This window comes from Lontra canadensis, unplaced genomic scaffold, assembly GCF_010015895.1.
Source record: "Lontra canadensis isolate GAN:19392208 unplaced genomic scaffold, GSC_riverotter_1.0 scaffold12, whole genome shotgun sequence".
NCBI lineage: Eukaryota > Metazoa > Chordata > Mammalia > Carnivora > Mustelidae > Lontra > Lontra canadensis.
In genome coordinates this window covers 1,845,895-1,871,475 of record NW_022631006.1, presented here as the reverse complement: position 1 = coordinate 1,871,475, position 25,581 = coordinate 1,845,895, and the positions used below count along the sequence as shown (strand labels likewise).

At 42.2% G+C, this 25,581-nt stretch overlaps 2 protein-coding genes across 2 annotated transcripts in view; both read left to right on the top strand.

Moving 5' to 3' along the window:
- The first annotated feature begins 2,344 nt into the window (after positions 1 to 2,344).
- On the top strand, positions 2,345 to 4,840 carry FOXG1 (forkhead box G1). Its single transcript, XM_032856217.1, has one exon. It carries the CDS (start codon positions 2,430 to 2,432, stop codon positions 3,900 to 3,902), a length of 1,473 nt encoding a protein of 490 aa, XP_032712108.1. The 5' UTR covers positions 2,345 to 2,429; the 3' UTR covers positions 3,903 to 4,840.
- Positions 4,841 to 7,865: 3,025 nt separating this feature from the next.
- LOC116866984 (uncharacterized protein encoded by LINC01551-like) overlaps positions 7,866 to 25,581 on the top strand; it is an 18,793-nt gene continuing 1,077 nt past the window's right edge. Inside the window, exons 1-2 of the mRNA XM_032856219.1 lie at positions 7,866 to 8,069; positions 8,543 to 8,613. Of these exons, the coding sequence (XP_032712110.1) occupies positions 8,022 to 8,069; positions 8,543 to 8,613 (119 nt within the window). The 5' untranslated portion in view covers positions 7,866 to 8,021. The remainder of the gene's footprint in view (positions 8,070 to 8,542; positions 8,614 to 25,581) is intronic.

Below are 25,581 nucleotides of genomic sequence, written 5' to 3'. Positions count from 1 at the left end.
TTGTAATTGTCTGTTATTCTCTTCAGATTTTATTCTCGCTTTCTCTTCCTCTGGATTTCAAGGCAGGGAGTGGGGTGGGGAGAGTGCAATAACTCCATATTAACCTGATTATTCTTGTATTCATCAACTGCATTCTTTCTATTAGAATTGAACTTTAACATCACACATAGGCATTGCTTTTTCTTCCTTTTCCTAAATACTAAATCTGCCAGACAATTTGATAGTTTATCAAAGTTAGTAAATGTTTACATTTTATGATTATCTTACAGAGGAGGGGGAAAGTGCCTTTCGTTTATGCTTCTCCTCCACCTCCCTCTTCTCTAGGGCTACATCCTCCGTAAAATGTGGTATGTTTCATACCCATGTGGGATGAAACAGCCTTTGATCAGTGTGCTCCGCACCAAATTCCAATCCCTGGGAAATGCTGGGCCTTAGCCCTGCCCCTGGCCACGGGATCCTTTTAAAGCCCTCGAATCACAATCTCCCCACTCACTTCAGCCCTCAACCGAACCTTCCCAGTTCTAAAGCCCAAGAAGCTGGGACTGTGGGACCCACGTACCCAAGGCTTCTAGTTGCCTTCCATCTGCATTCAGAGTGGGAATGGGCTGGCTTCAGCATGCGGTTATTTCAGCATTAAGGCCCGCACAAATCAAAAGCATTTGAGAAACGGAAAGAAAAAAAGAAAACAGGGGGTGAAAACAGGAAGGCTTAAAAAAAAAAAAAAAACGGAAAGAAATAGCCGCCCACCCTTATTTTCCCTCCAATGTCAACAAGCAAAATGAAACATTTCCAGGGTGATCGCTCGCGGCTACTCGCTTCCAATTCGGATTAGAAGCTGAGGAGACGCTCGAGCGGCGAAGAGAAAACGACACCGAGTCACCCAGCGTGTGAGCGACGGTCTGGAGCAGGAGAGAAGGGGAAGGAAGAGACACATATACATAGCATGTGTTACCTGGTTTATTTCGAGATTGTTTGGTATTGTTTTCTCTCTGAGCACCCCTCCTTTCGGAAGGCTCTCATAGGCGCCCACCACTGAGCCGCCCCCGCCCGCCGCCGCAGCGCCGGGACCCCAGGCCCCGCTTCCCCGCGGCGCCCGAGCTCCGAGCTCGCCGCCGCCCGGCCGCAGGAACTGAGTAAGTAACCCCTGTTTGGCCCCCGCGCTCGCCAGCCCACTTCCTCCTCCTCATCCCTTCGTTTCCAAACCCCATCCAGACCCTCCTCCCCCCAAGGTGCAGGACACCCGCCTCCCCACACCAGGGGTGGGCCTTCCCTCCCCAACCATCCAAAGCCTCGCTGGAGTATTACCTACAAGGGGCACAATTTTCCTACGGGCTCAGAAATGCCGACCCGGGCCTGCAGGGCCGACTCGGGAAAGGAGCGCCTCGCCTCTTCCTCCTCCATTTCCTGCCCTGTCCTTGCATCCTCTCCCTGCACTCCCACTCTTCGCTCCACCACCGCTGCTGCCGCCGCCCCCGCTTTAAAAAAAATAAAATTGAATACAAACTTTAATCAATAACGACAAATATTGACGCTCAAAAGAAAATGACCCAAGACAGTGAGAAGGCAGCCAGAAATGTGAGATATTTGTCCTAAGAGGGGGATTTCGGTTGGGCAGACCCGCAGGGTGGAGGGGGTGGAGGGGGCGCAGAGAAGGGCCGCGGCGCAGCGTGCTCCCGACGGCGTATCCCTGCGCGGCTCCGCGCGGCCGCGAGGCCCAGGCCCGCGGTGAGGGGGAGGCGAGCGCCGAGGGGGCGGGAGCCAGCGGGCGGGGCGGGGGTGGGTGGGCCCAGACCCGCCGATTGGTCGACGGCAGGAGAGACGCTCCCGCACGCCGCCAGCTCTGATTGGCCCAGCGGTAGGAAAGGTTAAACCAAAAATTTTTTTACAGCCCTAGTGTGCGCCTGTAGCTCGGAAAATTAATTGTGGCTATAGCCGCCTCGATCGCTGTCTCCCCAGCCTCGCCGCGGCCGCTCCGGGACGCGCCCGCCCGCCGCCCGGCTCTCCCCCCCTTTGGGCTGCTGCTGCTGCTGCTGTGACTGCTGCTGCGAGAGGAGGAGGAGGAGGAAGCAGCAGAAGGGGGGGGGAGCGGGGGGTGGGGGGGAGACCAAGAAGTAGAGTTGGGAGCGAGGGAGCTTCACCCCCGGGGCGGTGGTTGTTTCTTTTTTCTCTTTCTTTCTTTTTTTCTTTTCCTTTTTTTTTTTTTTTTTCTTCTAATTCCTGAGGGGTGGTTGCTGCTTTTGCTACATGACTTGCCAGCGCCGGAGCCTGCGGTCCAACTGCGCTGCTGCCGGAGCGCTCAGTGCCACCGCCGCCGCCCGCGCCGCCCGCGCCCCGCTCCGCACCCACCGGTCGCCGCCGCCCGCCGCGCCGCTGTCCCGCTCCCGCGCCGCCACCGCCACTGCCGCCGTTTCCCCCCCGACGACTGGGTGATGCTGGACATGGGAGATAGGAAAGAGGTGAAAATGATCCCCAAGTCCTCGTTCAGCATCAACAGCCTGGTGCCAGAGGCGGTCCAGAACGACAACCACCACGCGAGCCACGGCCACCACAACAGCCACCACCCCCAGCACCACCACCACCACCACCATCACCACCATCACCCGCCACCGCCCGCCCCGCAACCGCCACCGCCACCGCAGCAGCAGCCGCCGCCGCCGCCGCCGCCGCCCCAGGCACCGCAGCCCCCCCAGGCGCGGGGCGCCCCGGCAGCCGACGACGACAAGGGCCCCCAGCAGCTGCTGCTCCCGCCGCCGCCGCCGCCGCCGCCGGCCGCCGCCCTGGACGGGGCCAAAGCGGACGGGCTGGGCGGCAAGGGCGAGCCGGGCGGCGGGCCCGGGGAGCTGGCGCCCGTCGGGCCGGACGAGAAAGAGAAGGGCGCCGGCGCCGGGGGGGAGGAGAAGAAGGGGGCGGGCGAGGGCGGCAAGGACGGGGAGGGGGGCAAGGAGGGCGAGAAGAAGAACGGCAAGTACGAGAAGCCGCCGTTCAGCTACAACGCACTCATCATGATGGCCATCCGGCAGAGCCCGGAGAAGCGGCTCACGCTCAACGGCATCTACGAGTTCATCATGAAGAACTTCCCCTACTACCGCGAGAACAAGCAGGGCTGGCAGAACTCCATCCGCCACAACCTGTCCCTCAACAAGTGCTTCGTGAAGGTGCCCCGCCACTACGACGACCCGGGCAAGGGCAACTACTGGATGCTGGACCCGTCGAGCGACGACGTGTTCATCGGCGGCACCACGGGCAAGCTGCGGCGCCGCTCCACCACGTCGCGGGCCAAACTGGCCTTCAAGCGCGGGGCGCGCCTCACCTCCACCGGCCTCACCTTCATGGACCGCGCCGGCTCCCTCTACTGGCCCATGTCGCCCTTCCTGTCCCTGCACCACCCCCGCGCCAGCAGCACTTTGAGTTACAACGGCACCACGTCGGCCTACCCCAGCCACCCCATGCCCTACAGCTCCGTGTTGACTCAGAACTCGCTGGGCAACAACCACTCCTTCTCCACGGCCAATGGCCTGAGCGTGGACCGGCTGGTCAACGGGGAGATCCCGTACGCCACGCACCACCTCACGGCCGCCGCGCTCGCTGCCTCGGTGCCCTGCGGCCTGTCGGTGCCCTGCTCCGGGACCTACTCCCTCAACCCTTGCTCGGTCAACCTGCTTGCGGGCCAGACCAGTTACTTTTTCCCCCACGTCCCGCACCCGTCAATGACTTCGCAGAGCAGCACGTCCATGAGCGCCCGGGCCGCGTCGTCCTCCACATCTCCGCAGGCCCCCTCGACCCTGCCCTGTGAGTCTTTAAGACCCTCTTTGCCAAGTTTCACGACGGGACTGTCCGGGGGACTGTCTGATTATTTCACACATCAAAATCAGGGGTCTTCTTCCAACCCTTTAATACATTAACATCCCGGGGACCAGACTGTAAGTGAACGTTTTACACACATTTGCATTGTAAATGATAATTAAAAAATAAGTCCAGGTATTTTTTATTAAGCCCCCCCCCCATTTCTGTACGTTTGTTCAGTCTTTAGGATTGTTTATTATTCTAACAAGGTGTGGAGTGTCAGCGAGGTGCAATGTGGGGAGAATACACTGTAGAATATAAGGTTTGGAAGTCAAAATTATAGTAGAATGTGTATCTAAATAGTGACTGCTTTGCCATTTCATTCAAACCTGACAAGTCTATCTCTAAGAGCCACCAGATTTCCATGTGTGCAGTATTATAAGTTATCATGGATCTTTATGGTGGACGCAGACCTTGAGAACAACCTAAATTATGGGGAGAGTTTTAAAATGTTAAACTGTAATTTGTATTTAAGAAGCATTCGTAGTAAAGGTGCCCAGGAAATTATTTTGGCCATTTATTGTTTTGTCCTTTTCTTTAAAAAACTGTTTTTTTTTTCCTTTTGTTTACTTTTAGACCAAAGATTGGGTTCTAAAATGCACTTGGTATGCTAAGTATTAAAAAAAAAAACAAAAAAAAAAAACAAAAAAAAAGGAAAGTTGTTTCAGTTGGCAGCACTGCCCATTCAAATGAATCGGAAGGGGACAAAATTAATGATTGCCTTCAGTTTGTGTTGTGTATATTTTGATGTATGTGGTCACTAACAGGTCACTTTTATTTTTTCTAAATGTAGTGAAATGTTAATACCTATTGTACTTATAGGTAAACCTTGCAAATATGTAACCTGTGTTGCGCAAATGCCGCATAAATTTGAGTGATTGTTAATGTTGTCTTAAAATTTCTTGATTGTGATACTGTGGTCATATGCCCGTGTTTGTCACTTACAAAAATGTTTACTATGAACACACAGAAATAAAAAATAGGCTAAATTCATATATATCTTGATACTTTTGTCTCTTTTATTAAATAGAGCTAATTTCCATTAAAGTTCTAGGGAATTCAAAGGCTTTTTCAGCCAACTAAAATTTAACTGCTCCTTCATTTGAATTGAGACTTTAAAAATTAAAATAGTATTTTTTTTCCATTGTGGAATCAAATTTTACAAGGAGCAGGCTATTTAATAAACACTAGCTTTAAAGAAAGTATAGGCTTTTCAGCTGATATCTTCAAGTTTCTGTAGATATACAGCAAAAAAAAAAGATAATTTTATGTGCATAGCTATTTACCTTGTGTTTATTTTCAAATCAGTTGATAGAATGCTTTTTATATATTTTGTTTCAGGTATCTTGTTTATAGCATTTGGCAAATTATAAATAAATATATGTATATGGTTAGATAGAAGTGAATATAATGCACACATATGTAATATATATATAGACACACAGAGCCCTTCAGTTCAGGTACAATTTGCGCTATGAATGCTGCAAATATTTTTGTTTAAATATTTGTATTTATACTTTCTAAGTCAGCATTTATTTTTGTGGCTGTTTACCCACAATGAAAGAGTTCTAATAAAGATGTGCTGAAGTTGCAATATAGATTTGCTGAAGTGATCACCTGTTGTAATGACTTTCAGATCAATGTTTATATTTTATTTTTAATTATAACAACTTAAAATTCTAGATGTTCAGAAGAAGTAAAATGCCTCTCTCTCCTTTTCTTTCATTTTTACAACATAGAGGTATTTATTTGATTCCCTTTTAAATGTCTGTATAATTTAATCTAGAGATTTGTTCCTTTTGCTTACAGTCATGATTTTAACTTACAGTATACATAGGCATGCATATATATGCATATATATCAATCTGAAACAAAAAACATTTTTTTAATTGTTTCAGCATCCCAATTGCTATGGCTCCAGAAAATAATTAGAAAACCTAAGTAAAAGGTTTAGTAACTAATTGGATCCTGTGGAGAGTCTATGGAGGACAAGTTGTTCATTTGTTACAATTGTATAGTCTGAAATGTGTTCTGCAGTAATGCAATAAGCTGGCTACTTCTTACAATGGGCCCAATGAAAAATAATCTGTCCCCAAGATGTTATCAGCAAACACTTAAGAGAGTTGCTCAGGGGGAAAAAAAAAAAAAAAAGGAAGAAAAAAGAAAAAAGCTTAGGAGAAGCAAGCTGACTCAAATAGATTGAAATAGAAATGCAGAATAGTTAATATTGGGACATAAGGATGGGTGGGTTGTGGAAGGGAGAGACAGAGGAAGAGAGAGAGACAGAAGAAAGGGAAAGAGGATCTGGGGGGGGGGGCATCTCCTACTACCAAATAGAAAGAAAAAAAGAAAGAGAAAGAGTGTGCTCTCAAAGAAAGATAGAAAGTAAAGTCCAGGAAAATTTAAAGAGGTGGAACCAAATACACACAAATGGGAAATAGACTAAAATATACCAAGACAGCTAGCTTAATTATCTCCTTTAAGCAGACTGGACATGATTTTATTTTCTTAGTAAGAGAGCAGTTTCAAGCAGAGGTCCAACTTCTTGATATCTAACAATTCTTCAGAATGAAGCATAAAAGAAAATTCCACAAATAAATTGTTTTAGAAGCTAAATTTATGACTGACATTAAAAATAGTAATAGAGTCCAAGTGAATGAGGTTAGGCAAGGGAAATCCCCATTACATATTTGTGAACCAAAACAGCTCAACGAAAAGCATGTGTTTACACTGAAAAAGGTGATGATGTATTGTTTGCTATTACCATGGATTTTATTTGTGGAATGAGAATGTATTGGCACAGAAGAAATAGTCTTTTGCCTATCAAAAGTTAAAAAGAAAGTTTAACTCTTGTATTGTGGTTAAAGGGACATAGAGAAGAAAGAGTTCCTCCATGAGTGTTTTTTTTTCTTTTCCTGGCCATATTAAATAAGTATACTTATTTGTGATAAATGTTTATTTGCATGATTTGAGAAATCGAATTTCAATGACAAACTTCATACTTTGAGGTCAAGCTTAAAACTGACTTCTTTGAATTCATAGGACCTAAAGACTGGAGTGGAAGTTCTCTTTGGATACATCGCCAAGTTACATATATAATGGATGTGACTAGAAGTAAGAATAGCTTGTTGAGTAGGCATACAAGATAGGAAGAAGGATATACAGAGAGAGAAATTTGTGAAGGCCTCCCGAAGCCCAATATGAACATTTCATTTATCTCAATCTGTCCCATCATCTCTCAAGTTATCTTTTTCAAAGGCATTCAGTGTTCTAGCATGGCATTTAGTAGATTCTTTTTTTTTTTTTTGCAACAAATTGGTTGTAATGTTGTGTTGATATTTGTTATCACCAACTTTTTCCAGTTAAAATTAGCTTATGCCAGAAAAACACATCAAAACTTTTAGAAGCTTTTCTTCTTTCATACTAATGATTATTTTTAATGAGAGGAAGTTTGCTCTTTTTGAGGTTTTGGAACTGAAAATGATCACAGCTTAAAACTTGAATTATCAAACTGCAGTTTATCTCCAGGTTAAAGTATTTTACTTGAATGTGTCTGATACAAAGTTAATATAGATTATTGATATATAAAACATTGAGAAAATCATTTAAACTAGAGCAGTGAGAGAATTCTTCCAAATACGTTTCTCCAACTTGTTACAAAATTGGAAGTCAAGTGAACATGAAGTCCAGAACTAATAAAATTCAATTCAAGTATCTTTATGGCAATGGAAGATTTCATGTGGTTTATATGACTTGCATAAAATCAAGTGTAGAGAGACCAAAAAATGAGTCCTGTATTGATATAATTGTATATATTTAAGTTGGTGGATATTTCACCCAAATAGGTGGATAAATTGAATATATTTAGAGCTCTAAATATATAAATGTGGTTTTTAAAAACTGTTTCCTACAACATTGTTGAGGAATTTGTGTTGAAATAATTTTGCTTTTGAGAAATTAATTTTATAAATATCTAAAGTGGCTAGTTTTGTTTGGAACTAAATGCCTGCTGGAGAAATAGGCTAACAAAGGGTGAAGGTGAAGATCATTAGAGGTTTTAGAGCTGGCTGAGACGGGTTGCTGGGGTTGTATAACTGTGCCTAGAGGGCGGGGTTCCTGTACATTCCTACTTCACCAGATAACCTGCCCCCAACACCACTCCAGCTTCTGCCAGACAGATGGAACTCTCCAACGTGAAAATCTGCGCAGCCATTCCAACAAGCGGGGTAGGTGAAATTTGAATTAAAATTCTCCCCTTTCCCTCCCCCCCACTTGAAGCCAATTGAGGCCAAATCCTGGAGATAAGGAAAGAATAGGGGTCATCTAAATTTTCCTTTCGCGAATACACACGTCTGCATTCTTCCTAAAAACTACCTACCTGTAAGAGTTCAAAAGGGCTTTCATTCTCGATTTTCTTTTCCGTGTTTTTCTTTTGCGTGTTCTCATCCCAGTCATCCCCCTTTCCCTACCCTCCTTCTAGGGCCTCCCCTCCCCCAACCACCAGCAGTTAAAATAATTCACCTCTTAGGTTTTTGGCCCCCAAACCGACCCTTTCCCCACTCTAGCGGTCAGTTTGCCTGGACCATGTCCTGAAGATGTAGGCCGAAGTGGCTCTGGGGAATATATGGTGTAGTGTTGCGTTGTGTTTGAGTCTCTTTTCTCCCTTCCGATTTCTGTCTGTTTTTTCCCTTCACCCAAGACTGCCTGGTGTTGGCCGAAGGATGCCGAAGAAAAAGATTTAAGGACTGGGACACTCTTACCCCAAGATCGGTAAGTGCAAGTGCTTTTCGGAGGGAGGAGAGCTATGCCAGATTGCTTTTTACTAAGGCTTAAACCGCGTCTTTGAGGTCCGGGGCTAAAGTGCTCCTCTTCTTTTGGAAAAATTTTCTTAGCGGGCGCGCTGTCAACAGAAGTAGCTGAGAGAATGCATGATTTTTCCACGTCGGCAGAAAGGCACCGTGGATCCCTAAGTAAAGAGGATGAAGAGATGGCAAAGAGGGATGAAGAGAAAACGAGTCGAATTTATGCGTAGGAGGGGTAGTGGGAGACTGAAATAGGTCCCAAAGTGCGAGTAATTCAATTGGTGGAAATAAGATTTCTGAGTCTTGCCGCAGCTTCCAGAATACCCTAACAGACCTTTCTTAACGTTCAAACTCTTAGGCATTTGTTCTCCCTATTTGAGACAGAGCTCTTTGCTCCAGAGCCAAGGACTTGTCTAATTCTTAAGTTCTTTTTCTTTTCTTCTCTTTCTCTACCCCCCCCACTTTTTTTTTTTTTTTTTTTGAGTACGCCCCTCCTCCCTCTATTTTCACACTAACTTTGCCAACCTCTCCCAGATCTGGCCCTCCGCCCCCAGCTCCTTGGCCTGGGTCAGGCGAGGGTCCCCGCGGGATTTAGCGGAACAGCTCCAGGTACAGTGCGGCGGGACCGGGGTGGGAGGCTACTCCTCCGCCTGTTCGGAGGACTCGGGAAAAGCGCGCCGTTCTGGGCTTGACTTTGTCCCTGATGGGAATATCCCAGTTCCCGGCTTTGGGAATCTTAGGCAAATAATTGATTCTTAATGCACACTTAGGAGACGGCAGTGTGAGCTCGAGAGCCTGGCTGTCCCGAGAGTGCCCGGGGCGCGCCAGACACAGGTCAGTTTCACCCGAAGTGTATTTGGGGCCCTCGCCGAGATTTCTTATTAGCCTTCCCGGCGCCTCAGGGACTCCTGGGTGAAGCTGGAGAAGGGCACGGTGGCGCGTCAGGAATCCAGCCGCGTTGTTTTCTCGGCCTTTGGAATCAAGTAGAAAAGTGATTTGGGCTGCTGAGTCCGGTCGGCGCTGGCGGCCGGTAGCGGGGTAGGAGAGGCGCTTCGGGAAGTGGCGGCCGAGATTCCCGCGGACTCGAAGCCCGACGCTGAGCAGGGAGCAACAAGGTGAGGGCGCTCTTGCCCAGGACAAGGAGAGCTTCGAGTTTGGTAGCTCACACTGCCTGATGCCAGGAAAATTGACTCCACAGCCTTGGCTGGCGCGCTTCCCCACCTTTTTTCTTTTAATTCTTGTCCCCACCCCCGCCCCCGCACCCCTTTTCCTCCCTGAAAGTTGTTTCTTTTTATTTACCTGGTGCGGTTTCAGATCTCAGCACTTATCTGCTAGTTGATAAAACTGTTTTCTCTGTAATAGACATCTTTTCTCTTTTCCACTCCCTACTCCTGTTCTATTTCGCTCTCTACCCCATTTTCCCTTCTGCCCAAGCCTGTGGTCCAAGGTGAAGGGTTCTTAAAGGAAAAGAGCTGGCCTTGGATAAGAGTTACCTTAACATTAAGGGTTGGAGAGAGGGTGGCCGGGGTTTGGGTGGGCAGAGAGCATCCTGTGGGAGATTCTCTGGGGGTGCTTCAATTTGGAAAGAGGATGGGAAGAAAAGGAAAAGCAGAATAGAGCTCGTCCACTTCCAACTGCCCCCCTCCAGACCCCCCCATAAAACCCAATTTCAACGCTTTAACTCCAGCCTCACCTGGCCCTCTATTAAAACTTGAGGTAGGCAGAAATCTTGAAATCGTTGTCATCAGAAAAGGCATTTAAAATAATATTAAATAATTCTCAAAATTGTGTCTGTGGGGGTGAGAGGGGAGATAAAATGCCCTACGTCCTTTTGGCAGTCCGTTGCTTAACCCATATGATCCTCTCCCCTGGTCTTTGGCCTTGCGGAAAAGCTGCATGGGAGGAAAGCACAGCGCACTTTGCAAGATTTGAGGATTCGTGTCCGAATGAAACAGTGTTCTGTTGCCAGACATGTTTGGTTATTCATTTTCACCTTAGGTTGAATTTTCTTACAGGGCTAGCACTCCCTGAATTGGGTTGTCTTCTTCAGTTTGGCTACCCCCCCCCCCTCCTTTCTGCTACCCTTAGTGTCTCATTCTTTGAATCAGAGCACTTTTAAGGTACAAACATATCTTACTCTACATCTGCAGGGCAGACGTTGTTGATGCCGTTGATTGGGCAGAAAAACCAAAAACTGTAGTGGAGTTAGGGAGAGTTGTTTCTGGGTTCTTTCATTTTCTCATTGCTCTGAAATGTAATGACCTGATCATTGTTGTTTGAAGTTAAATTATCTGTTAAATTAACCCTAAACAATAACTGATGATATTTTTTCCATTTGGGTCTGGTTGCCCTTGGATGGGAAGGAGAGGCGTTAGAGAATGCTTGGTCACATAGTAATATAATCAAAACCCATATTTAGGTATTATGTAAGAAAGATCACTTTCAAAGAAGCTAAATTTCATAACTAAGAAATTCTTTTAAAGGCCTGTGCTCCAGAAGGACTACAGTAATTCAAGGATGAATGTAAATAAGCATCTTTGTTGATTAAGAGAAAAATATGAACACCGTATTTCATTACTCTTCAGAACCTAAATACTCAAAATCATCATACACTGGTTTTTGCTAATCTAAATTAATTCTGCCCTCCAAGGATAGTCTCAAAAAGGAAATTTGATGTTAAGCAAAATCTGAACCATTCTAGATATCAATTTCTAGAAATCCAAGGCATATTTATTTCTTTCAGACACTGTTTTGCAATCATTGTAAGAAACAATTTTGGAATAACGCAGATGCTTTTCCCCCCTTATTTCAGATTGCTTGCATATGCAGGCATGGGTGTGAGAGCTTCAGGGTATATTGAAGAAATTAAATTTTTCTTATTTGTTTTAACAAAAGGACCAAAGAATCTTTAAACCCAAAATGTCATAGTAGTTGGGAAAAATCTTCAAAAATAGTAAGCACTAGTGTGTGTTTTTCCTATTAAAATGTGCTGAATAATTAGAGGGTATGATAAAGGTTGAAAAATTCAGAACAAGAAAAAGGAGGGAATTTTATTATTTGATACTTTTATAATTTTTATAATTAATAATGTTTTAAAGTTTGACAAAGCTTTCCTAAAAAAGTGGACTATTCCCACCCCTTCAGAAATACTCTAAATGGAATAAAGTAGGATCAGGTAAAACTGGCAGCAAGCATGGCTTGTTTATTTATTCATTTATTTTCCCAGTAGTAGTAGTAGTAGTAGTAGTAGTAGTAGAGTTGAAAATTTTACTTTTAATTATACGTTGCAAGCTCTGATTGCAGGTTGGAAGACTAAAATCGATCGTTCCTACATCGATAGTGTTGTCTATTACTGCATTGATTTGTGTTTATTTATGCAGAAACTTTCAGTTATTTACTTACATATTTCAGCATCTGTCTCTTGATTATTATTGCAGGTTGGTTTTAATGAGAGCTTGTACAGGAAACACATTTGACAGATCAATTTTAAGTAAACTTGATAGTGAATTATAGCAACCCAAAGAGTTTACAAAATTACTTGCTTTTTAGCAATTAGAAACCTGTTTCTGATTAGAACCTCATGATACTTGAAAACTTCCATTCTTCTCTTCACATATTGTATGGATGTTTCAATAAAATAGAAAAACAGATGATTTCATTATGTCAGATATGATAGGGTGAAACCAATGAGTTTTCTGTTTGCATAACTAGGTTTTCCTCATAAGCTGGCCGCTGGGTTTACTAAGGATGTAGATGAAAAATCAAGGGGCAGCGAGATTTGAATATAGAAATGGTATTGTTAACTTTAAGTTATTGGGGCTTTACTTCTTGTTAACTGGATATTTCAGAATTCTTCAGTATATATTAAATGCATTTATACATTCATCTGTTGTATTATTTAGTGTATATCTACAATAACACCTTAGGAAAATAGGTATTCTCTTGAACTAATAGCTCACATGTGAATGTTATATATCAAGGCTCATTTGAAGAAATACTACAGCTAAAGACCACGGGGTGTGTCTTTTATAGGTACAGGCAATTGTGGGAGATTGAGATTCATTCTTGTTTGTGCTTATTATCATCACAAAATATTGAAAGATGACTTGGAAATTGAAAAAAAAGTGGTCTAATTTATCGAGGGCTATTTAGTCCTCGTTTTATAGGATTTTGCTTGCAGTTTGGAAGAGGAGTCTTTCTTTCCTACCAATTTGGAAGACATCTACCAAATATGGTTAACAGTCATATTCTTCATCTCTTGCACCACCCCCCCTCCCCGTTCCTGCCACCCCCTCCATTATTTAAGAGAAATATAGAAAGGAAAAGTAACCGAATTCTTTCTTGAGAACGAAAGGGCCTTGGGAGATGGAAAGGGAATTAATCTCTTCACCCTGGCGAGTGTTCCAGAAACTACTTATCCTCAGCTTCCGCGACGTGAGAGGTGGAGCCTCACGGTCCGGCAGCTGCAGGCAGAAGGTGGGCGAGCCCCGGGGACCTCTAGCTTTGCAGAAGGTTGAAAGGAGTGAAGGGAGAGATTTGAGTTTGTTTATTTGGTTTATTTTATTTTTCTATCCTGTGCCAAGCCCTTGAAGTTAACACAGCGACATAGCCTTTTAAGACTAAGCACTCTTGGCATTCTTTCGAGACTGAGATTCCAGAGCATCGAATGAACAGGACTTATAGCTAAGGCGTGCTCACCCACCCCTCCCTCCATCTTTTTACGCACGCACCAGCTCGTCCTCACGTGCACGGGGTAGTGGACAGTGTTGACTTGAATTGCTCTCGCTTGCTCCAAGACTTTCCTGTGAATGAACCCGAAAACACTCGACAGGTCGTGAATAATCGTTTTAATGAGTGTGCAAAGCGTGCGACGGAGTGCACCGAGCTGTCGGGTTAAACAAACAACTTGTACCCTGACCAAATCCGATTGTTAAAGTGCAAAGTGATGTCAGTACCATTTCCATTGCCCTTCGGAAAACCACAGATCTGACACGCGGGAGTCCAATTTTCCCCATTAAAGAAAAATAACAATATTTTCCAACCGTGTATGTGATCTTCTTTAATATTAATCTGAGCCAAAGGAAACCTCATTTGAGAGTCAGAGAAGTAGTCATGTCACTGTTTCAAAAACAAATCAAAAGGGAAAATGAGGAAGAAATGAGAACAAATATAGTCTCAGAGAGGATTTCTTTTTGATAGCTCACATGTCATTACTGATCAATACTGTAAAAATCTTACATATATATAAAATTTTAAAGCTCACTACAAGCAAATATCAAGTGTATCTAACCAATTGGAGTTGGTAATTTTCTTTCTGTACTAAGACTGAATCTCTATACCTGTAAAAACTTTTTCTATTGAAAGTGTAACTAAAATATTTGCTGTTAAATATTAGCCTGTGAGAGAATGAAGGGACAAGTAGTCTCCACATTTATGCTCTCAAGGAAAACAATTTGGAGGAAAGTAATGGGAAAGGAACCCTGATGGGCCATCTAAAACAATAACAAAAAGCACAAGTGAGCTCTTGATGGATAACACACTTTTCCCTTTCTTTGTACAACTGCACTGGGGAAATATTTTTGTTTCTTTCCATCCAGTTAAACGATCTATTTGGAATCAGCTACATGTTCTCCTTTCCTTGTTCATTCTCTTATCTTCTTTCACAATTCCAAACACCAAAAACTACATGAAGAGTAAGAAAATTAAACCTCGAAAGATGTAAGAGAAATCCCTTTTACATATGCCCTCTAAAATTTTTGTGGAAAAATGTGTAAAATGCTTCCCCTGCCAGCAACTCATACACACTTATGAGTCAAACAAAATGTCCAAGATGCTTGGAAACCAGTGTATTAGTTCCAAATAACTAGCTTCTTCAACTCAGTAACAATATGGGAAGATTAAAGTTTATACTTTCATTGGATTAAGAAACATAGGTTATGTATTTTTCTTTATTAAAGACTGAAAATATATCATGTCCTATAGTCTGAAAGGTTATTGTCCTCTTATAATTGTAATCAGCTTGTAGAAATGAAATGGTAGGGATATGGCACATTTGAATATGGGAGTTCAGCAGCATTTGCTCACTTAACTCCTACTAGCCATATTGTCATCTATATCTTTCTTTCTGACCATCTATTTCACATACGAATATGTTAATATACAACCAATTGCAATTAAATGAAATAATCCACCTAAAACATGACTGAGGTGTTTGATGGAGTAAGGAATTTCTATGGAAGTCATTGTAGTTTTGCCTATTATGGTTGCTAGTTCTTATACATCTGTGTTCATTTAGCACCAATTGGGTAAAATGGAAGGTATTGAAATTCAGTTTCCATCATCAAAACTTGGAAAAGACAACCAGTAGTTTAGGACCGTGTTTTTGTTGATTTTGACTGTTATCTAGTGAATGTCTGTATCAGAATATCAATTCAGACTATCCTTTATTTTCTAGGAAATTTGACAAAAAATGACTATCAAAAACTAGGGGCTTGCATTTTTTATTGTTTTAAATATTTCTGGGCACACAACAGACTGTGCAGTTATTACCTAAACAGATTTCTTCTCTGTGGGCTGACTGAGTTGAGGAATTTTAGGAGTCACTGAAAGAGCCACATCCATTTCTGTTTTAAATGCACAAACAGCAAAGCTAGAGGGTGCGTCTGTTTTTGTGTGTATATATGTAGTTAAAGAACTACACTATCAAAACATTAATTATATTTGAAAGAGAGCAGAGAGCTTGTTGTGGAGAGAATTGCATTATTGAATTTATATTCCATGGAATCTGTCTGTGGAGAGGGCTGAAATTGTATACCTGTCTTATATGATGCACCCTCTCCAGTGAGGTGCATAACTAGAGCTAAGAGAGGCAAACTTGGAGGGGAGTGAGCATAGATATTTGGATGTCCTAAGCAAGGGAATCCACGTGCAAATGCAAATCACATGAAGAAAAAGCATGGGGTCTTTGTTCTCTGTTAACAAAAGCAAATATAGTATTTTTCCTCTATCAAGCAAATCACAGAATGATCTTAAGTTGAATTTGGAGGAGGGGGAGAGGTTGAGTGACTAAGAATATTTCAATTATCATATTTCTGATCCCCAAGTCCTGTTTATTTCACAGCTGCCAATTTTTATATCCAAAATTTAGACTCTCTTCCTCCCAAATCCTACATTGGTATGAATCATCCCTGATCATTTTTAGTTTTTTGGCTTAATTACCAGTTTTCAGCTTTAAATTACCAATAAACTAATTAATTTGACTAATCTTTCTAAACTTCTACTGAATAGTATAATAGCTGCAACAACAACAAAAATAAAATAACAAAACTACAGCAATAATGACAGAAATAAAATGTTAATAATAATGCAAACAATAATAGCAGAAACAATTTTAAAATAATTTCTCTGGTCGACAGGATGAAGATGGAATCCATTTCAGTCTGAAATGTGTTTCATGGCTCTAACGGGCATTCCTCTGAATTCTTGTTTCACTGGTTAGATGGATCCAGTCCAACTCAAGTGTTCTAAAAAAGACTCCCTTGGTCTAATATGGTAGGTCTTTTTAATAGCACTAAGTACTTTTGTACCCATTCCTCTTCATTGCTATAGGCATGTCCCCCTTGGGCACCATTCCCAGGTAAATCAATCTGGGATGGAGACTGGAAACTGAGGCAGATGTATGAAGGGATTCTTGGGTAGAAAAACCTGGTGCCTTCTGGCTGGAGCCCTGCTGATGAATGGACAAATTGTTATATTTGGGAATCGTGTTCACAAAGCTGAGGAGTTTCAGAAGGACAAAGTAACTGAGGTTCCTCTGAGTCTAAAGAGAACACTAGCCCTGAGGAACTCAGCCCTAAGGGCAAGACACAAAAATCAGGAATTAGGTCCCCCTGATCATCAACTCTTTTGATTACTTTCGGGATGAAGGGACAGAAAGGGGACAATAAAATGAGGGGAGTAGAAGTGAAAGGAAGAACCCAGGTTGAAGATGTTAATAACTAGTGGTGATCCAGCTAGTAAAGCTAAGCTTGTCTCCTTAGGGGGAGGTAGAAGTGCTTTTGTCAATTGTAAACCTGCCAAGGTTTACTGTTCTACGTGCAAGAACAGCCACCAGTTCCTGAGTCTATGCTCTGAAGAATCTGCCAGTAAGTTTGTACCTGCAGGGATCTAATTCCTCTCAGCCAGAATGTTCTCTCCATCTCCCAAGCCCTTGCCTGCCACCCCACCCCCCCAAACAAGAAAAAGGAAATGAAAGAAAATAAAAATCAGGTGGGGAGGGAATGAGAATCAATGCTTGTCGGGCAGATGTTGGGGTTAAAGCAGGTTGTCTGATAACTGCCTTCATCTGTGGAGGGGAAAGAAAGCTGGTTAGGAGATGAAGAGGAGCTACAGGAGAGGAGAGCAGGACTGAGACAGAAATTCCTCAGCAGCCCAGCAGCTAAGACCAAATGGAAACAGACCTTAGTTACAGAAGAATGGACTCGGAGGGAGCAGGGAAGGGTGACTCAAATTTTTAGGCTTTGTTGTATTTTCCTGCATATCAATGTAGCCCGGAACATTTACAAGAAAATAAGATCTGTGTGCCTTCTTAAAAAACAAATTACAAAAGGCATAACTATCAATAGCCAGTTTTGTTCTCTAGAAAACTTTTTTCTTTAGATACTGTCTTCAACTTCACAGTAGATATGCACACAGTCCATAACTAAACCCAACAGTAGTTGAAGGAAGCAAGGGTGGGAAAGAAAGGGCTGGCCTCCCTGCTGGTAGTACCAGGCATCTATCTCTGCACCTTTCACAGCAGGGAGGCTGAACAATCTTTTTTCATTTCTGTGTAGGTTTTTTTTTTTTTTAAGTACAAAAATATTCCTGTTCATGAGAATATTATTTCACTAAGAGCGACCAAGACTGAGGAGCTTTCATTTCTAGAGATAAATTCATTGAGGTGATGCTCACTCTGCAACGGTAGTAAGGCGACTTTGGCTAAAACTGTGTATCGCTTTCCTCTTCAATGGCTCCCCAGGCTTTCTCCGTGTACTAACAATAACTAAGAACTACTAAGTTCACTTAAGCTCTTCTGGAACTACACTCTGCAACTTGAAATCAGACTGGAGCTTTCCATATAAAATCCAGTTCTAATTAAAATAACATTTTAAGGAAAATATTGTTATTGCAATTTTTATTTGAAAATTTCCTTTGATTCAGAGATAAGTGTCATTCATTTCAATAAGAAAATTAAAAGAAATCAATATTTCCAGTAAAAGTGCCCTCAACTCTGTTACACACACACCCAGAGTATGGCTTTTAAGAATTTATTTTCAAACACTTTGATTTTAATTGTATATAACTGAGAACCTCTGAGTCCTTGGAGACATGCCTAACTAAAAGACACTAAATTAATACTATTTTAATGGAATATTTGATAGAAAGTAAAGATACACCAAAAACAGTTATTTCACAAAGTAGTAAAAGTCATGCAGACATTTGCGTGCACTCAGTTTATGCACTTATTTAACAAAATATTCTATATCCCAATATCTTGAAAAATCTTTAACCTACATAAACCGGATATTTAAATGCTTATGCATTTATACACACATATATACACATTATATATACTATGTTACATATAGTTCAAATGTTTATATTCATTCTTTATAGAAACTAAGATCTAAACAAATATTAGCATTTGTAACTTTTAAACTACCAGTAATTGGGGTTTATGACCTGTAAACAATGAGAGAAAGGCAGAACTACTACATTCTGCTTAGACTGTATTAAGAAGCAAATATAGGTTTCTTTCTGTCTTGGGGTGTTGCAAGAATAAGGAATTTAAGGATGAATGGAATTGCGATCTATATATGTTTCAATAAACCAAGATGCAGTAATTTCATTCTTTAAACATTAACATCCTACTATTAAAGACATATCTACAGTTTCAAAGATAGAAGAAGTAAGCCCAAGTCAAGTGATGATATTTTGAAAGGAATGGTTTCAAATGATGCTAACATTTTTTTCCAACAAAGAACTTTTCAAGGCAGATAAAGCCAGATCCGTTGCACAAGTGGCAAAGCAAACATTTTAGTAATGGGCTGTGTGTGTGTGGGGGGGTATTTAATGGACTGACACACTTTGAATATTTATGAAGAGTAATATTTCTTTGAAGAAGGTCATGATTGTCCATCATGTTCCTTAAAAACTGGTAATAGGTAGCGAAGGAAGTTTGGGGGAGGAAAAGTTCAAGCATTCTAACTATTGCTAATGGTGAAAGAATATGACCTGTGTAGAACAGGAAAGGATTCCATGCCATGAGAGAAGTTGCAAAAGTCTTTGGTCCTATCATGTTTAATCTCCTTTAGATACACATTTCAAAAACATATCCTTTCCACTAGGCTCTCATCTGCAGTTATGGCTCACAGACATTTTGTATTAAAGTGTAGTCCAATGCATCAGTGCAGTTTTGAAAACAGTGGATGGGAAAAATAAAGGTACAGTTTTATCAATGAAATTCTCATTGGCAGTTGAAGAACAGGAAAGAGGGAGGCTTCAAAACAGGGTGGTGGGAGGAGAGTAATATTCTTTAGGTGAGTTTTGGGAAGATGCTAAGTAAAATGCTGTTCAGAAATTGGGATTAATCGAGCAGTTTAAATACAAATCTGCCGGAAATCATGCTCTGTGCGAATGAAAATGAAGGAATTTATGCATATTCTAATTTTCCGTCTTTGGCTGCTATTTTGGAGGAAGAGACTTCTTTTGCTGATGGTGGGACTTTTTTGTTCCGCACAGGAAATGTGTAAATGAACACAAATGTTATTTTTTTTTCTCCTTTCCATTTCTCTCCTCCCTTCCTCCTCCCTCTTTCAACAATTATAACTTGTTAGGGACCTCAGTTCCGTGGCCACAGATCCCAGGGTTTCTCCCCATTTCCGGGATGCCAGAGGGCAGGCAGTGCAGGGAAGGGGAGTCGGGGTTCCTCTGGGTCCTTAGACCTTTGGAAATTAACTTATAGCTCCCATTTCATTTTCGGACATTCAAAGACAGTAGAGTGAGACGTCATACGTTTAATGTGATGAAAATTCATCTCAAACGCTATTTCCTCTCACGACTGGATTCTCAGTGAAACTGGACTGAGGAGAACTTAAAAGTGATCCCATAAACCAAGTTGTGAAGATCTATTGACCTCCAGCGCGGAGTCGAGCTATTTTCTCTCTCATGCCCTTGGGAACAAACCGTACTGGTGCCTTTTAATTATATTAACACCAGCAAGACACTCTCTCGGTTAGCCTATTCTGATGTAAGTCGCCTAATGCTGAGACGAAGCGAAGTGGAACGCTGTGGTCGTTCTGCGTTTTGTGGCGTATATAAGGGACTCCTGAGACGGTTCATCGAGGTGCGTGGGGTGAAGGTAGGGGCGGGGGCGATTCTGTCACGAGGAAAGAAAGAGGCAGCGGGAGCCGGAGAGCCTGAGGGAGAGGAAAAGAGGCGCTCTCTTTCCTCCGGGTCACGCATTGTCAGTCCACGCTGAGAGCTCCAGAATTAATTCCGGAACGGGGAAGACAAACTGACACTCCGGGTTTCCAGCTCCTTTACTACCCTCTGGATAAAAGTCTCGGAGCCAACGCTGTTCTTAACTATTTAATTTCAAAAGAGCCCCGGGGTGCCCTCCCCACTCCCCCCGCCCGCGGCTCCCTCAGCCGCCCACACAGCGCCGCCCCAGCCGGAGCGTCCTCAAAGGCCGGAGCGCCTCAGCCCGGTTCACCAGCAGCCCCGCGAACCCGGCCGAAGCCTCCGCGAAGGAGGGCGGTGGGAACGAAGCCCCACCTCCCCCCACCCCCGCCATCCCCGCCCCATCCCTAGCTCGAGCCCCTTCCTCGCACATACTTTCAGTGCCCCCATGGGAGCGTCGGTGCCCAGCGTGCCTGCTTTCTAACATCCCCTACGCCGGGACCCCGTCCCGCCTCCCACTTCAGTCTTCCTCCTTCAGGAAGGGGGCGCCGCTAGGCAGGCTCCGGGCAGGTCAGCGCGCCGCTCGGGTGACTCGAGGCCGAATGCCCGTTCCCCTCCCCGTACGGGTGGCGGTGAGGGGGTGCAGAGTCGCCGAGCAAAAAGCTGCGAGAGGCGCGCGGCCCCTTCCCTGCACAACTCACGTCAAGCTTACAGCCACATTTAGGAACCTCTTCGGAAGAGCTCAAAAATCCCCACTTTGCGGAAAGCCTGTTAGGACGTGATGGGACCGTGTGGTCCGAGAAACCCGTGAGAGGCTTCGAACGACCTCGGTTCTAGAGTCAAACCCTGCTCAGGGCAATTTCTCCCGCGCACTCCAGATCCTGCACTTCCGGTCCCCCCGTGGGGTCCTGCACTTCCGCAGAGTCACGTGGCTCAGGGACGTGTGGAGAGCGGTTTCCAATACCTTTCTGTAGCTGCCGGGGCCTTCCCCTGTTCCCGTCATTTCTCTTTATTCTGAATGTCCTTTAATTTCGTTGCTTCCCTGTGGGAAATGGAGTGGAGGAGGGCCAGAGGTTGAGAGAAAAGGCCCACTGAAGATAATCGTGTTTTGTTGTTGTTGTTTGTTGGTGGTGGTTGTTTGGCTTTTCAGATCACCTGCCCCTTTCTGAATTTCCTGGATGAATTCACATCAGCAACTAAGACTCAGGCATCTTTGTTTTCCCCCAGGGCCTACATCAGTGTCTGCACTTAGTAGGCATGCAATGAATGTTGAAGGAATTATGAATCAATATGCTGCCTCTTTGGGCACATGTGGTTAGGGTTAGTGAATAGCCTCAGAAATCAACTGACCTTTGACTTGTGTTTTGTTGAAGTCAGTTGAGAGGTTGATAGATAAATGATTTTTACAGGCATTTTGATTTTCTTTTGAAGGGACTTCCCCAAAGCAGTGAAAGGAAATCTTCTAGAGTTGTTGAAAATGTTTTCCTGGACTTACTCGTGTGTATGAAGTAAAAAGCTGTGATTTTTAGAATTTGGGGGTTTATAAGCCCTTCTGTGGCTTTTCCATTTTGCTTTCTTTTTAAAGTTTTACTTATAATGACGAGAGGTCAAGGTCTCTGAAGGTAATCTCTTGTACCCAATTTGAGGCAGTAACTAATTTCTCTTTCGCTTTCCTGCTATGTCACAATTTAACCCTTGAAAACCTTAATTCACTTCTGCGTTGTGTCTTCTGCATCCTTCAGCTGTTCTTGTTCAGAAGAACACTTGTTTTTAAAGGCCATAATAACTTTAGAAACGAGATAAATTTTGTAGTTGTGAAGTTGTATGGCTGAATTCAGTCGGCATATATTAAATGAATGTTTTAATAATCTATGGTTGTGTAACCATAGATTAGTCCCTAGAGTATTTAATGTGCCATTTTCATTGACTATAAAATAGTGAAAATATATAACCAACAAGTTAATAACCAGGAATGGAATTTGAAAGGTTATAATTGCTAATCAAATTTAAAACATTTATTAGCATCATTATTAAGAGGGATACAAATAAGACCTGTTCTTATTCTTTGGGAACTTACAGTCTAGTTGAGCATAAATAATGTAAACATAAATTGATAGAAATAGCTACTAAGTAATAATCAGTGTGGCATATTGAAAACATTCAGTAAACAGTTGCCTCACATATTAACTTGCAGTCATGCCATTCTTCTAACAGAAATATGATACTGATAAGAAATAAAGGAAGGATTAATTAGGAAAACTTTCATGGAGAAAATGAGTTTGTCCTTTATGTGTCACATAGGAAGATGATCATATGCAAGATGTTTGTGTTTGAGGGGGTAAAGGTGATATAAGTGGAAAATGAGAAAGATGTTTGGTGAGATGGAGTTTGGTGGTAATTTGTAGGAAACCTTAAAGACCACGTAGAGGAGTTTGTATTTGATAACAGAAGTGATAGAGACCTATTGTGGTGCTATGGGCTGAGGATGGCTTTATTAAAATTGAGATTTATATTTAGATGAATCTAGTCAGCACTTGAGTATAGTGAAAACTGAGGTAAAAAGAGTAGGAGAAAAGACTTTGGGGCAGTTCTGGAATGGGATACTAGAACAGAGACAGAACTATGACAAGGCCCTTTCTCACCAGTTTTTAAACAGTGGGAATTACATTGATATGATAAGATCAATAACGAGCCTTGAATGGAGCAAGAGCCACAGCACCCCTGAAATCAGTACTACTCCTTTATTCTTCATTGTTGGTGGTGCTAGGATATATTAGGTGTTGACTGATGGAAACAGTATCATGATATCTTCTCCAATTAAGCTCAAGATAGGTTTCTTACAGCATCTTTACTCATTATTCATCTGTAGTAGTTCTTAACTGTCTCAACTGGGTGTGATTTCTGACACCCTACAACCTTCCCTGTCCCCACCTCAGGCACATTTGGCAATCTTGGGAGACATATTTTTAGTTTTAACAACTAGGAGGCCACTACTGGCATCTAGCAAGTAGAAGCCCAGGATAATTATTACGAAAGTCTTACAATGCATGGGAGAACCCCCCCAGGGCAACAAAGTATCTAGTCCAAAAAGTCAGTAGGGCTGAGGCTGAGAAACCATCAGTTATGGGAATGAAGCATGAGCTCTGAGAGCTGCACAATGAGTCCCAGAACCTAATTTCTATTATATAACAACTTCAGTTGACAAAATGTTTTATTTGTTTAGTGAGTCTGATGTACCTCTGAAGACGGCAGTGCCTCTGTCTAGACCTGAGGCCTCAGAAACAGGAAAATCAGAAGGGTACCTGCTTGTATTTTCTTCTTTTTATAAAACGGAGTTAGAAATCTCTCTTAAGGATTTGTCATCTAAATGTTATTTATTAAATTGATAAAATGTGCCTTTGGAGTTGCTTAGCAACTTATGGAAAGCTTGCTTTTTAGAAGTTCATTTGTTTGTTTAAAACTAGGGTAGGTTGCATATTATTAGCTACATTACATAAATCAACAAAGAAATGTACACTGAAAATGGAATAAGATGTTTCAACACATTTTCTGCTCTCAGTGTCTGGCAATTAAAACACTCTAATTGTCTGGTAGAATTGCATGAAGTATTTGACAAACATTATTTATGTATGAAACTTCAACATAATATTGAGTATGTAAGAGAACCAAAGGGGAAAAATTAAGCAGGTTTGTCATAAAGTATGTGTTTATCTTAACCTTTCTTCTTCAAAAATCTTATCTACTAAGTACTTTTATCAGACACTAATTATACTCTTTCAGAAAAGAATTTCTCCCAACACCCTTCAGTGCCTGCACCCTTTAATCATATCTCATTACATCTACCTAATCCATATCTTTTTCACATTGCCAGGGCTCATTAACAGTTTTAAAAGCCAATCTTGGACATTATTATTCCTTGTAATCGAGATGAAAATAATGCCAATAATATTTTATTTCTAAAATGTAATGGATCATTTAAAATTTGTTCTGAAGCCATTTCTACTTTAAATATTAATGAGAAATTAACTTTCAAACATGCATTAAGCTAGCAGGAATGGTGAGATGTGTCTGAAAACCCTGAAGCACCTTTTTGAAGGAGAAGTTATTTTTATAAGCTGTTTTAACAGTGGATCATCAGTCACTTTGAAGGGAAGTGATCCTTGATTAACAGTTGGCTGATACTGTGCTTCCACAGATGTGTAGCAGCAATACAGGTGCTACCTATGAAACAGGACAGGTAATTCTCAAGACCTGAGCATCTTCTCTTTATTTATTTATTTATTTATTTTTTAAAAGATTTTACTTATTTACTTGAGAGAGAGAGAGAGAGAGAGAGAAAGAGAGAGAAAGCAGGAGGGGGAGATGGTCAGAGGGAGAAGCAGGCTTCCCGCTGAGCAAGGAGCCTTGGAGTGGGACTCAGTCCTGGGACTTTTGGATCATGACCCCAGCCAGAGGCAGTGGTTTAACCAACTGGAGCCACCCAGGCACTGATAAGCATCTTATTTTTCTGATTGAAAAGGTAAAAAAGTTTGAAGGGGCCTTCATTTTTGTGTATTGCCTCAACTGTTGTAGACGAGACAAACAAAATGTCTCAAATAATGAACTGAACATCGACATCATGTTTCCCGTATATTTAAAGAAAAGATTGTAAGTATGGCTAGTCCTTTATTCTTTTTGATATCCCATTTTTAGAAAAGGAAACCTGGATCAAATTTGCAGTTAGATGGCTAACATAGAGCCTCTTGATAATGACCTTCCAGGACTTGACAGCCAAATCCTGCCTCTTGGGATATAGCTACATAGGACTAATACATTATTCTCAAAAATGGAAGCTTCCTCCACCATTATAATTGAGTTTGAGATTCTTTCTTGAATATTATTATTAGCACCCTTACGAAAAGGGTGGCTGAGCCTGGGTGGCTCAGTCAGTTGTGCATCTACCTTCAGCTCAGGTCATGATCCCAGGGTCCTGGGATCAAGCTCCGTATTGGGCTCCCCACTCAGTGAGGAGCCTGCTTCTTTCTCTCCCTATCCCTCTCCCTCTGGCTGCTGCTCCCCCTGCTTGTGCTCTCTTTCTGTCAAATGAATAGATTAAATCTTTTTTTTTTTTAAAAGAGTCTTAGATTTTATTAAAAATATTTGCTCAGTTTCTATTGACCAAAAAAAAAAAAAAAAGAGTCTTAGGAAAAGCTTAATGGTCCATTATTCATTTATTGTGCATATACTATTAATCTATAATGTTTGGAAAAAGAAACACAAACCCAAAGTCATTATTCCAAAAAAGCCCAGGTTTTGTACAAGTACCTCAAGCTGTTTTCCAGTAGCAAAGGAGTTGTAATAAAGCTTTCATTCAGCTTTGATTTTTTTTTTTCATTTATTAGTTCTGCCAGACAGTAATTAGCTCTTATTTGGAGTATTTTATTTGACATTTTTAAAGTTTTTTCTTTGGAATATATATATATATATATATATATATATATATATATATATATAT

Excerpts from the sequence above, each read along its gene's own strand:
- FOXG1 (XM_032856217.1), top strand. The coding sequence starts at position 2,430 with ATGCTGGACATGGGAGATAGGAAAGAGGTGAAAATGATCCCCAAGTCC.